The following is a 14,976-nucleotide window of genomic DNA, read 5'->3' as shown; positions in this document are numbered from 1 at the left end:
CTATACTACAAATCATATGACAGACCGTGTCAGGAATAGAAAACACAAGGAAGGCATCTCTCTTTTTCCGCTCTTCTTTTTTTTCCAGGGATGCCTTTTATGTCATGGTTGAATCCTGTTTATACAGTATGTACTTTGTGTGTGTGTGTGTGTGTGTGTGTGTGTGTGTGTGTGTGTATGTGCTGTCCAGCACTCCAGTAGGGGAGTCACAGCGAGCGGCCCGAGCCCCTGACCTATAATCTCCTAACTGTCATCCATATCCCTCCCCACTTGATCTCCTCCATTTGTCTATGCATGAAGATGGCTTGCAGTCCACACTAATCCTCTGTGTGAGTATGCATACACACCATATAAAGGGATACACACACTCACTGTCACGTGTGCACATCCACACATTTATATATACACACACATGGCTCCACAAGCGAAATAGTGGAAGTACAGAGGCGTGAGGTATACACAGCTGGGCTGAGCCTTGCACCACTAACCAACTTTAAGCATATGACTATATACACTGTGCGACTGCAGCATCCACCTCCCCATCAGTCTCTCTTTGAATCTGTGCCACTGCTGCATGTCTTCATCTCCATCTCTCTCTCATAAACAAATACAAACCAACTTACGGTACAAACACACCGTCACAAGGACACACACACATACACTTGTATATACACAGTGACAGGTTGCTCAAGAGCCTGTGTGTCACACGGTCATCCTGCTGTGCTCTTTGTAGCATTCTCAGTGACAAACAGAGCACTGCTGCCATTCTGGATAGCACAAAGCCGATGATGAGGAACATGGGGAGGGAAAGACTATACAACTGCAACAACCTCAGCCTTCCCCACAGCACCAGCGGCGCAGTCACAGCTCATCCTCTGTCTCTATGAAAGAAGAATGAATTTTGCATGATGCAGCAGCATCTTGCAGAAAAAAGGCACTGAGACTATGGGGTGAGGCAAAGACTGAGGATGTGCTGTAGTAGTTTACTGACACATTGACCCCCCCTACGTGAGTCACTGAGCGTTACAAATCCCTCTTTAAAAGCTAGGTTGGCATTGGAGTGGCAGTGCCACGAGCCCCAGGGGGGAGACGAGAGGGCTGTAAGAGGCTGGAGGCCGGCCAGATGCTCTACGCAGACACACACACAGACACACACACAGAGCAGAGATGCCCAAGAGTAGAGTGGACTACAGAGCTGAATAACAGGGGTGCCCTAGCAAAAACGCTTTGTAGGCCTGAATCAGATCTGAATCAGAATATTCCACGCGACTCGACTAATGATGTGGATCATCAGTGAGACACTGGATTTTTATAGTTTACTTGTCCTTAGTAAGACACTAGGGAGGAAAATTACTAAAATTAAAGCCTTACAGCAATGAAAATGTAACCTTAAAAAGTTACACTATGGGATATACCATTCCACACAACTTTGATGTGATGTAGGAGGCTAGAAGGATACCTGACTGCAATTGTTCTTGTTGCTTGCTTGAAATTGGTGTAAAACTGACTGTCTAAGGAAGCAACAGTGTTTCCCTCATATACATTTTGCAGCGGCTGCAATATCGTGAAGTCAGGGCTTTTAATCTAAAACTGAGAGACGTGGTGACAGCATTGCCGAGGCAAGAGGGAGCGAAAAAGAGAAAGGTAGATTCAACTAGCAAACATTAAGTTATATAGATTTTTTTTAACTACGGACCGACCGCCATCATGATAGGTTCACCACCCAGGTACAGATAAAACCGGTCGGACAAGTCATTGGGCAAACCGGGAAAAAATGCCAGTGTGCCTGTCATTCATGGTGCACACGTCACTGTGCCCGTTCCGGAATGGGCTCACTTCATTAACCCAACTCGAGCATCTGTTTGACCAACAGTCTAAAACCGAAAGATATTTAATTTACTAAAATGTTAGACAAGGAAAAGGAGCAAATTCTAACATTTGAGAAACTAAAACCAGCAAATTTTAGCCAATTTTGCTTGAAAATGTATATACTCATCAAAATAGTTGCACATGCATTTTCTATTTTGACTTGAATGACTAATCATCTAATTGACTTAACTGTTGCAGCTCTAGTCTAATAAAAGGTATTTCTGAAAATATGTTGTTTGTTGTGTTATGCTACTGTCATGTCTAGCTGCATTAAGATCAGAAAACCCCACAAAATGAATATCTAAAGTAAAACTAACTTCAACCTCTAGCAGAGGACAGAGCTGGCAGGTGCAAAAGAAGGTGGAAAGCATGAATCATCACATCCCTTTACTTTCATCTTGTGAATTCAGAAAAGGAAAAAGTGAGATGGAGATTCGAGTGATAATGAGATGGTTGAATTTTTCTCCAATAAATTTGCAGCACCTACTGAATAAAGCGGTAATCTGTGTGTCTGTGTTAGAAATCACAGTTGAACGTAGTATTTCAGAAGAGAAAACTACAGGCCATTGGAGAGTGTGTTTTCATAGAGTGCATGTTACTGGCAGTCAGAGGGGGATACACCTTTTTCCTGCATCTTCAGCAGGTTAAACAATCTTTTGTGCGCTTACATAATTGTTCCAACCCTCCCTTTTCCTGCCCACTCTGCTGGGCCTTCTCTTCCTTTTCCGACAGACCTGAACCCCCTCACACACACACACACACACACACATACACACACACACACACACACACACACATACGCTCACTTAAATGGAAGCCATGAACCCAAACTCCCACAAAGGCCCAAGTGGAGCAGGACGTTCTTTGCCTGAAATTCACTTCAGCACATGGCTTCAGACTCCTGGGACCTTTGGCACGCTCTGATTTTTGCTTCCAAAGAGGAGAAAAATAGCTCGATTTGCCTCACGTCTCCACTCCACGAGCCCCTTGATGGTCTTAATGCTACAAAGACAGATCCCAATCTGTGACTCTGTTGAGCAATAGACCTGCACAACGCTGTCTGTTAGATGAAGAGGAAACTGGATACTTTCTTGAAAAGCCCCTGCATGTGTGTTTTTCCTCTTCTGCTCCAGACAAAAATTAAGTCTAGCCATCAGCGTCGCAGCCACTTATAAAACTACTTAAAACCAATACTTTTAAAAGGCAGAAAAAACAGAGAGGAGGTCCGAGAGGATTGGCACACATGACTCATGTTAGTTTGAAACTTAGTTCTTATTGATGCGAGTAGATCATGTACAGAGGCAGTCCAAATCCAGAAAGTTGACTTCCATATAGGTCAGTCTGGCAAGTGTTGAATCCAACTTAAACCACCGAGGGGATGTCATGAGTAAATGAAATGTGCTATCTGATATTCTGGGAGGCCATACTCAACAAGGGCCCTCTGTGTTCACCGACCTGTTTGTCAAAAGGTGAAACACGCACACAGACTTCAGCTTAAAAAGTAACGTCAAAGCCCATACAGAAGCCAGAAGTCTCCTCCTCTCCTCATCGACCTCTCAAAGCGGTTACTGAGCCATGGTGAGCTGGACTGCTTGTATATGACCGCCAGCGTGTGAGAGCAGCGAGAGCACACAGCAGTCACAACAGAGAGAACACACACACTTTAACAGAGATGAGTCACACTGGTGGGAGCGAACGAGATGTTTGCTTTAATATAATAATGTTTTAAAATGCAGGAAAAATGCCAACACGTGCACGATTGACATACAAACAAACACACACACCCATGCATGCACGCACCTACATCTCATTTGCTTCATCACTTAAAAAACAGTGTGAAAATTGAGTTGTGGCTTTACAGGGAGTTCTGCACATTAAACTGTTGAGCTATTTCTTTTTTTTTTCCCCTTGTCTTTTGTTTCTGTTTTTACCGTCTTTTAAATGCATTTTAATATTACTTAATGTCACTTTTATTCTATTCCTCTGAAAAGCACTTTGAATTGCTTTAAGTCTGAATGGTCCTATATAAATAAACTTGCCTTGCCTTCAGCAAGGTTATTTATTCATTTCTATATTAATCAGTTAATAGTTTAAACTTCCAAATGACAGCATGATGTAAAAAAACAAAAAAACAAACACAATTCAGTCAAAGATGACATCTTAAATTTACAATTTTTTGTAGAACCAACAGTCCAAAATCCAAAAAGATCCAATTTTGAGTGATTGAAATCAGAAAGAAGCATCAAGTCCTCATGTTTGAGAAAACTGGAACCAGCAAATGTTTGGCATTGGTACATGATAAATAACATAAACTATTAATCGACATTTAAATACTTTCACTGTTTAATTTACTGTTGATAACATATAAAATAAGCCAAAAATATGGCTTTAGGTCTCAGGTCAGATTCGGGAGTCAGATTTGCCGGTACCAGGTTCAGGTATCAGTTTTAGGCCGATGCAGAACTGTACAACCAGCTAGACAGTAACTACTGTATCACCCACAGCTGAACAGGTGGCAAGGGGAAACAGAACACATAAAAAACACCTGTAAGAAATTAACACAAAGGACCTTTTAACTAATGTCCATAGGCCAAAGATAGAAGAACAGCAGCCTATAAACCGGGTTACTCATACTACAACCTTGTTATCGCCGGTGTCTCATGAATTATACATCAGAGTGGAAATGACTTATACAGAACACTGTAGAGGTGGGTCCCATCCCTCTGCTGGCCCCTGACATCCTGCAAGCCCCTCAGGTTCATCACCGTCACACAGGCTGCATACAGACCCTTGGTGCCTGCCTGAGCCTCCTCAGGCTTGAAGTAAACATCCACGACCTACCAGTTTCCTGAGAGCCACAATTTTCTCCAGATATGTTCAGTACATGTGAACCAGGTGACCCGTCTTAAATCAGAAAGGGTCGGTATTCAGTCTGGATACCACTAAGAGGTGTGTACTACGAAAGACTTGTTCCTACGCTCCATGACGCTCTCTTTTAGCCTCTTGACAGCGTGTGGGCTGTGGGGAAGAGAAAGCAGCTGTAAATCTTCTCCAGAGACAAAAACACAGATCATGAACATAGCAGGAAGCCGTTGCCGCTGTCCTGCGGCCGGTACATGAATGGCTCTGAGATCTCAGAGCCCGTCGCATCGTGTGCGTCTCTCCTTGCCTGAGTTGCGATGCAGCGTGCCATAACCCCACAGACCACACACTGGCACGCACTCTCACACGCTGAACTGCCAAATTTAAATGGCTGGTTTTCACAGCGTGTAAATAGAGCGGTCTGTAACCAAATTCGTCAGCCGTCACGAGGCGTGCTGTGAAGCTGGTGTCTAGCATAAATGCTCTGATTCATACCATATGGGTATCGCTCATGTAGTTTCCATTAAACACACAGTGTACACAGCACTTACTGACAACACTCTACACCGAGGCAGAGGAATCAGAGATACTGTAGGTGCACATCTGATGGAGTGTCAGAGTCAGTCACGCAGAACAAGAATGTGTTACAGTAAGCTACGCTCAGTCTGCTCAGGCAGACAGGCTTCACTGTAGCAAAGCTTTGTGGGCTCTTGTTGGCCCATTGTCCACTGAGCAAGTATTGTGGCAGAGGGCATTGTATTGTTGACTGTCATGCGTGTCAGATGGATTACTATGGACCCGTTTTCTCTAAGCCTCGTACAGTAAGGCCAAATGTGCAAAGACTGGTCCCTACATTATTGGATAAAGCTGCAGAAAACTAATTGATATGGGGGGAAAAAATGCAACAATAGATAATAGAAAATTAAGAGTCCAATCAGAGAAGGCAAAAAGAAAGAAATGTATACTAATACTATATTAAGTCTTTTTTTTCCAATATAGAGAAGATTTTCTAAATGAAACATGACAAAGATGCCACAGTCATCTTTATGAGGCTGTGCTTCCACTCAGCAGTGTTTTGGACTAAATGCTAAACATGCTCACAATGACAACACAAGCAAGCTGATGTTTAGCAGCCATAATACCACATTCACCATCTTAGTTAAATGTGTTTCCATGTTAACATTCGCTGATTAGCACTGAACACAAAGTGCAGCTCAGGCTGATGGGAATGTCATTAGTTTGCAGGTCATAAACCAAAGGACAAATTTGACTTGATGATGATGGTAGATGGAACGTCAAAGTTATTATAATTAACCCTCAGGAGACAGGAGGGAGTTATGAATGTCTGTGCCAAATTTCATCACAATCCATCTGATAGTTTTTGAGACATTTCACCCAAATTCCACCTCAGGAAAAGTCCCGTGATCACAAATTTTACTTAGATTCTTCCTCTGGGGACCGTGAATGTCTGTACGGGCAGCGCTCTCTGTTCAGTGATTAATTATGACAGAACAGAAGGAATTTTACTGAGTGAAACTCTTGCCATACACTGGAGAATTGATTTAGTAAGAATATCTAGTCCACCGCCACACTTCCCTCTGTGTCTTTCACTGGCCGAGCTCCATACCTCTTTGGCGATTTTCCAACTTTGCTCCGGCAAATCATCCTACCCTCTCCCTTATCCCCTCCACACACACACATGAACACACACACACACACACACACACACACACACATCTCCTCATTCTCTCTCAGACATCGCACCATTGCTGTTACTACGACTGTGTCTCACTCTCCCTCTATGTGGTCACACGTTCACGCCTTTCTCGCTGTCTGTGCTTCTCCTGACAACTCAGTATTTCATTCTGTCCACCACTTTCTGTCCTCACTCGCATTCGGTCTGGTGTGTGTGTGTGTGTGTGTGTGTGTGTGTGTGTGTGTGTGTGTGTGTGTGTGTGTGTGTGTGTGTGTACCTTTGTGATGAATTACTGTCAGCTATTGAACCAACCTGCCACATCACGCTGATCAACAGTGATCTCTCATCCTCTACTTTGTTTTGCTACCCCTTGATCGGCCAACTCTGCTTGTGTGATTGTGTATGTGTGTATGTGTGTACGTGTGTACGTGTGTGTGTGTGTGTGTGTAGATGCCAACTTGTTCTAATAAAAAGTAGCAATTTGAGGATGATATTCATGACATAAAACTAACCAAAAAAATAACAAAACAAAAAAAAAATCTGGAGATCTGCAGCTGTTCTTTCCTGCGGCATCCAGGACACTATTTATTCCTGATGAGAAGACAGACTGTGCCATAAATCACACAGACTCCAGCTACATGAACACACACACACACACAGGTCATGATCCATCCATCCGTCCATCTATCTTCACTACAAACAGTGCCATAAGGGAAAAAGGAGAAATTTAATTTGAGTGAGTGTCAGTGTGTCAGCGTGCAGCCATGAATGTATGTGAGTCAAAGTGTATGTGTTTAAATGCTCCCGGCTGTTGTCAGCTATCCCTGGTTGGCATCACAGCACCATATGTCTGTCTGTGGGGCTGTGCTGACGTATGCCACCGCTGGAGACCAGGCCGACTGCGCACACAGCACAATGACAGCTTTATGCCTGCATGCAATACTCTTGCCAATAGTCACATCCTGCAGCTCTGTGAGCGGTGCACATGTGGAACTCAGTACCACTGGCTTACAGAGGTGAGACAACAGCAGTGATGGTTTCCCACCTGCTGGGTTAAATCTTGACAAAGTTTAAGTGTGTGTTATTTGTGCAGTTAATTCATGGGCTTTGCAGAATTTACTGATCCATGGGCGAGACAAGAGGGTGCCCAGGTGCCCAGCCTATCTGAGTCATAGGGTGACAGGTAGTTGGCTTGTTAACATCATGGACAGGCCCACCGGGTACAAGCCCAGGGCCCCTGGATCAGAACATCCGTATGAAGTGACTGTTAACAGTTAACAGCTAAGTTAAAATAGGTTAAATCTGAGTGTCAACACATATTTACGTTCCTTCTTTAGAGCTGTGCCAAAATCTTCTGTGCCAAAAGCTTCTCCATTCAAAAGTTTCTAGACATGCCCCTGTGCTGACCTATAGGTGGATGTACTCACATCACTGCCATGACTCTATCAATGAATCTGTGTCTTGTAGCTACGCAAGGCTGACTATGAGGGGACCTGCCAGGGCCGGAGAGACACCAGCCTCCAGCTGACAAAGGCTCAGATAAACACAAACACAAGTCTCCTGGCTACAGTACTAATGACACCTCATGTGTGTTTAGCCATTATAACCATCCCCAATGTAGGTCGATCTGTCAACCTTAAACACACGTAGCACATAAGTCATTTCTTGAAACCATCATAACAGAACATGAGTAAAATCTATCTTTTAGAAGGTAACTTTATGTCAGTACCAGAAAGAGTAAACATGGTGTTTATGGGCTGATTAGATCAGTGGTTTGGCATAAAACAAACTCCATGCTAAGTCTGAAATTACAAAAGTCACTACAAATAGCATTATCATCATCATCTTCATCACTACATTGATAAACACTCAGGCAGCAGCCTACAGAGGCACATGTCTAGTGGCAGTTAGTGCTGAAATAGCTACAAATCAGCGGTATCAATTGCATTGACCGATTCATACCTTGGTTGTCCTCGTCCATGTCTGCAGCCTATAAATCAAGATCCCCCAAAAATCGGTCACAGAAACTTCCGTTGTGCGAAAAACGTTTAATTTACGGCAAATGCGCGTCAGCCTAATGTCCAGGGCGCATTTGGTATACAGGTTGTCTCACGGGCATCGTCTTCTTTTTGGAAAATGTTGTGGCCATTTACGTCTCACAGTCGCCAGGCAGCGCTCCGGGTCCCGTCAGTCAGTCAGTCAGTCAGTCAGTCAGTCATTCAGTGAGCGGTGTGTCTCTGTAGCAGCAGCAGCAGCAGCGGTGGCGGCAGTGGTTGCGGTGGTGTCTTCTTGCCCACTGTGGCCCGCCGTGTTATCGTTATCCCTCCAAATACGCCTTCACTCCACTAGTATCGGGAGAGTAGTTGACACGGCTCCGGCAAGTTGGCGAACACACAGACGAGAAGGATTCAGGATGTAAGGTACTTTTGTCTTCAAAATAAAAGAGTCGTGCTTACTCAAAGGTGTGACACGTTGCTCATCGAGCTGTCTCTTTTATTTTGGAACCAGAAACAGGAAGTCTTTGTTATACCTTGGTGTGAATTGACAGTAGTTGTTAATCCCATCCACAGCCCCGTGCTGCGCGTCAGCAGTCATCGCTGCTCAGCCCTCACGTGACTCCAGGCAATACTGACATTATACCCAACAAATAATATAGGGCATCTATAGCGTTAGTATTGATTATACAACACAGTTTCATTTTGCTGGCTATACCCTTCGAGACCTCATTAGGCAACTGTTGGTTGTGTTTAGTTGTATTTTATTTTATTGCTGGATAAACCAAAATAAACTGCATATTCTTGTGCATTTCCTACTGTACAGTTTCTTAGTATTTGCACACCTGTATGTTACCTGCATATTAATTTAATGCTCCTTAATTCTTCTGCTCTTCCTTTACTCCACTGCATTCATTTGACAGCTGTAGTTACAGGTTTGCACATTCCAATTATTAAAACAAAATATACCCAGCAAATAGGTTATGAAGCGTTATTATAAATAAACCTGCCTAGCAATATATAAAGTAATTAAAATTACCTTCACCATCTGATTAAAGGGATCCTTACACACTGATGCATCAATAATTATAATTAAATACTACAATATATATAATATGTATACTATTTAACTTTTACCACTTTTACTGCTATTTTGATGCTAATACTTCTATACCTTTAGTCGAGTAAAACTTTGAATGCTAAGTATTTCTACATTTCTATTTTTACTCAAGTAAGTTCTGAGTACCTTATTCCAGCAGTACATTTCCATGTATCCACTGTATATTACAGGTAACCACCCTGCACCATAAAGTTATTCATTATAGACAGGTGTGGGAGAAAAATGGTGATCAATACCATAATGTAAAAATACACTACAAGTGAAATCTCTCCATTCAAAATTTTAAATAAAAGTACAGAAATATTAACCGAAAATTACTCTTAATTGAGTGAATTTTATAAATTATTATAAGATTTGTATATAAAATCTTATTCTGCAAAGTAACCAAAAACCATGTAGCTGTGTAATAAATATAGCGAAGTAAAAAGTAAAACGTACAGTATTTTTGCTCTGAAATGTAACTGGCCAGAATAAAAATATAAAGTAGCAGAAAATGAAAATACTACAAAGTAACTATCCCCCCAGTGTTTCAGTGGTGCAGTCCAGTGTCTTGTCTGCCGAGAGGCAAAAGCTTTAAAGAACATAGACAGCATTAAACAGGCAGCACATTATTAAGACAAGGACAGATAGAAAGATTTGTGGTGAGTGCTGTGCACAAGAGCAGCAAAAATGATTTATGGAATTAATTTATGTGAACTGAACAGCTGCGCAAAGTGCTGTGAAGTGACATGTTGCATCAATATATTGTACTCTGTAGTGATCCAACCTGCAAACAATCCAAAAATATTCTCACTCATTTCAGAATAGACTATAAGGACTTCTGGAGACTGTTATATAAGCTGGGAGAACCACCAGGTTAGGAAACATTGGAATGGAGAATACACACACACACACACACACACACACACACACACACACACAGAGCTTTGCAGAGCTTGTTTCTACAACACACGTGGTTTCAATTATAGCATTCCTGCCTCCGCACAGAAGGAGGGGGTCTCACTTCCTGTGTGCATTACTCCAATGGTCAAGCATGAACAGATGTTTTAATGTATTCATTCATTTGTTTATTCATAGGTGTCTCTTTTAGACAAATATTTCACTCTCAGTCCTTTCTTCTAAACAAAGTGACATCCTCCAGACATAACACAAATATTTGTTTTGTTCAAGTGGATGGAAAAGCAAATTATTTACCTCCTTGTTCATGTATACTCAAGCCAGGTTTGACTGATATTTCATCACTTAAAATGTACATTCTCAGTTTCACTTTCATGACTTGATATACAGATAAGATCTAATGTCTTCCTCTCCTTAAATCTGCTTGTTCATTTACCAAAGAAGTAACGATAAAGGGCGTATGCAGACTCAGATGAGTCCTTTGCTGCAAGTTCGCATCAGCAGGGCCAAAAGGATTACACAATCCAGTGAACCTCCTCGATCCGGTGTAATCCAGTCTGGCGCAGTCTGGTGCCGAATAACAAGAGCAAGAGAAACTGGAGACCTACAGCGAGACCCTGAAGTTACACCTGGGTAACACACACTGGCCTAAAGTGGTGGTGGTGGGGGTGGGGTGGTGATTATATCAGGTGGGATATTTGGGTACATGCATCCAGACAGTGTTTGTTTTCTCTGCACTCTGGCATGAAGCGTATGCTGTGATGACCTAATCGTGTGTTTTAAAGGAAACTTAATTCCCTGGCATGTGTGGCACTTAGTTGAGTGGGCAAAAGGAGGAAAAAGTCCTCAGAGAGAGTGAAAAAGTGTTAGTTTGATTTCTTGGTTGTAAGTTTCAATTTGGTGGTAACTAGGAGAAAGGAAAACAGGGACATAGGGAGTGTTAAGTGAGGGGGAATCTAGGTGAAGCCCCTGCAGCTGGCGGCCCAGAACAAGTCTTTTTCACTCCAGTCCCACTAGTTATGAGGTTTTACATACTAGGTGGATTGATGCAAACTAGTTAGCACACAGAGCAAACACTGATTTGAATATTTTCTGTGCTACAAGTGGAAAATAGGTCATATGCATTATGATGGTGATAGCTTTGGGAATATGGTTAGACAAATGTAATGTTACTGTCCATTTCTGTCAGCGCTGGACCTGGTCAAGCAGAGCATCCTCACTGAAAGTCAGAGTAAGTTCCATTAAAAGCAATTAGATTCCTGAGTCTGTCTCTTTGACACACACACACACACACACACACACACACACACACACACACACACACACATAGTGCTCTATTCCACATAAATGTCATGCTAATGTGTTTATGAGTCATAGGAGAAACCTCTGAGTGTGGCCCAGATATCCTCACTGATGAGAGTGAATGTGAGCATGCAGACGAGAGGTTTTAGAGCTTTAAAATCAATATACTATCAATCCGGCTCAGTCATTTTTAGAGTGTGTTAGAGTAAATGGACATCGCAATGAGTCTATCACTTCCAAACCACAGAACAAAGACTTTAAAGTCGTCACAAAGCAAAAGTCCGGCTGGAAGTGAACATGTGCAGGGTTTTCGGGCTGTCTGACTCTCTGTCTGTTGTGCTGCTGAGGGTGCGTACCCCCAGGGAGCCGCACGTCTGGCAGATTAGGCCGACCATCATGGGAAACGTCTGTGGTACTCCTGACCGACTTCACGTGACCTGATTGAGCAGTCATACCACTTCATATGCTCCAGTCACCACAGCAATGCCCAGAGGGCAATCACCTCCTCTTTTTAAAATGTCTGACACACCCCCACCCCACCCCACCCCACCCCGGCTCATAATTACACGCATACATACACAGATAAACAACCCCCTCACATCCCTAACCTCCATTACTCTACCTCCACATCCCAAAACATCACTGCCTACATAATGCAATCAAGTGGAATCACATTACATCGTATAAACGCTGTTTAAGTATCTGAATCCTTCTTTTCTCTGTGAATATCAAACAGATTTGAGGAGCCAGTGAGGAGCACTCCTGAGTTTAAAGCAATGCCACAGTGAATTTCACCTTATGAATACTCTGATTAAGTCATTTTAGCTCCTGTTTGTGAGTGGTATTTTGCTGATTGTGACATGAGCACCACATTGATCCACACGCAGATATCTTAGCAACTATTTGATGGATTGCAGTGAAAATAATCATACTTCCCAGGTGATAAATCCTTATGACTTTGGTGATGCTTACTGACCATCTAGGGCCATCATCAGGTTAGAATTTCAGTTTGTTCACCACTTTTTGTTTGTGACTAAATACTGCAAATAATGACATTTCCATCAGCTTCAGCTGACGCAGTGTATTTCACACAGAAAGACTTAGATCAAGTCACTCTAGCTTCCTTTTGTTAGGGATATTATTTAGATAAAGGAAACTAATGCTGACTGGGAGGTGATTTTTTTTTTCCATTGATGCTGCTCTAATCTTTCTCTAATGTGTTTGTACCTGAAACCCTGAACTAGACTGTTCTAAACCGGTGGATGTGACAGGGTTACACACCTCCTTCCTGTTGTGGGGGTTGAGGAGGTCAATCTTTGGGTGACGGCGTTTGTGCACGTGTGTGACAAAGGTCACGGGAAGCAGAGTCCGGCAGGATTTCCTCCTTCCTTCACTTTGGTTTAATATCCAACTCTGCATCTCGACCACTTCTTTCCTGCCACCATCTGATCGAAGGGCAGAGTTGAGCTTGTTTTCTGGATCCAAGGACACATATGAGTAGAGTCTTTATTTGGAGTCTGTTTGCCGGGCACAAAGGCCGCAGTGTATGTCTGAGAACTTGAACGTAAAGCTGTGTGTGTTAGTGTGTGTCCTTACATCTAAAGTACAATCCTCCTTGACTTGCTGTGGTTGCATAATTACAAGCTGTAAAGGTTACTCCTCCTAATAGTGTTACTACTGAGCATATAGTTAATTCTCAACCTTTACAAAACCTTTATCATCCCATTCTCTCAGTTATGAAATGAAACAACTCACTAAATGAAGCCGAGCTCAACAGCTACCCAAGAAGTCATTTCAGTGTTTATCAGTCGAGAGATTATGTGATCAGGATGCTGTGTAACAGCACACAGAGGAGTGCAACAGGGGGGTGCAACAGTAACATGAGATAAAAGCAAGAAGCATCAATAGCTGAACTACAATCCTTTAATACCCCTCTGTATAATATCTAAAAAAAAAAGCTGTTAAGTCAAATGCAGCTCAGTTTATACACACAGACATCGAATGCATTACTACACTTAATATACTGATGCTGCTAGAAGGAAAATAATGCAAACTCAAGAGTAATATTTACTGTTCTTGCTGTATTCCAGCACAGAACGTATTACAGAGAGTTAATTTTTTTTCAAGTGCAAGAGGATTTGAAGAAAATAAGTCAAATGGAACGATTGTTTTTACAGATTTTTGCTGATCTGTACAATATTAAACTGCACTGTGAATGCAAAAGTTCACAACATGAAAACAATAAAATTTCACATTAACACCTAAATTAGGCATATATTTGAATGCTCTTTTGCTTGTATGGCCTATTTCAGTCCTACAGTATACAGCAAATATAACACCAGATATCCCTCCTCCTCCTCCTCCTCCACGTTTCTATCTCTCTCTCTCTCTCACTCCTTTTGGCTTGCTCCTCTTCTCCTCCCCCACCCCTTTGATTCAGTTTTGAGGTCAGCTCAAAGCTCATCTCAGCACCTGATCTGATCCTCTTTAACATTTTGCATATGCCTCTCGTCCACGGTCAACAGCATTTATATCGAAGGTGCAACTCAGGCTTATTTAAATAACCACAAAGAGGACGTTATACAAAGTAATGCTCTCCAAAGCACTTCCACCAAAACCTCAAACTGAGGGGTTTAAAGAGGGTTTAATGCATCCGAGCTAAAATCATGTGGATTAATGTTTGATTACATTTAGCATTAGTAATCCATTCTCTGGGCATGGACGTGGTGTATTAATGTGTGTCATTTATAAATGTCCTGGTTGTTAAGTGAATAAAGAGTTGACACACTAGGAGTTTCTTTACAATCAAGTTTAACTGCTCAAGCATTTGGTTTGTAAAGCAGGTTTGTTCTGAGCCAGGGCTGATTCTCAACAAGTAGGTTACCACGTTAATTGTCAAGCATAGGGTTGATGGCAGACACATAAACAGTTTGGATTTTTAAAATGAAGTGTAACAGAGTCAAGAAAGAATAGGTCAAATATGTGATGTGGATAACTGCATAATTGGTTCAACAAAGAAAAAACAAAAACAAACCCCCCTGCCCAAAATAAAAAAACGATGAATAATAAATGACCAAAAGAACTATAAGAATATATCTGTTGAGCAAAGGACACCATGGCCTCTTTCTCATAAAGTGCAGTTCAAAACTTTCTGACTAGAATTTAAGATTTTCTCCCACACATCACCTTGTATAGATGTTTATTTTGTGTGTGTGTGTTGTGTGTGTGTTTGGCAT

General features: G+C 42.1%; 1 protein-coding gene across 1 annotated transcript in view; it reads right to left on the bottom strand.

Annotated features, from left to right (window-relative positions):
• The window catches only part of cyth3b (cytohesin 3b), a 40,304-nt gene extending 31,534 nt beyond the window's left edge, over window positions 1-8,770 (bottom strand). The window contains exon 1 of the mRNA XM_023423262.2: window positions 8,390-8,770. Within this exon, the coding sequence (XP_023279030.1) occupies window positions 8,390-8,408 (19 nt within the window). The 5' untranslated portion in view covers window positions 8,409-8,770. The remainder of the gene's footprint in view (window positions 1-8,389) is intronic.
• Between the last annotated feature and the right edge of the window lie 6,206 nt (window positions 8,771-14,976).

The sequence above is a fragment of the Seriola lalandi genome, unplaced genomic scaffold (genome assembly GCF_002814215.2).
Source record: "Seriola lalandi dorsalis isolate HSWRI2012SDOR001 ecotype SW California unplaced genomic scaffold, Sedor1 jcf7180002054690, whole genome shotgun sequence".
Taxonomy (NCBI): domain Eukaryota; kingdom Metazoa; phylum Chordata; class Actinopteri; order Carangiformes; family Carangidae; genus Seriola; species Seriola lalandi.
This window is presented reverse-complemented; position numbering and strand designations above follow the sequence as displayed.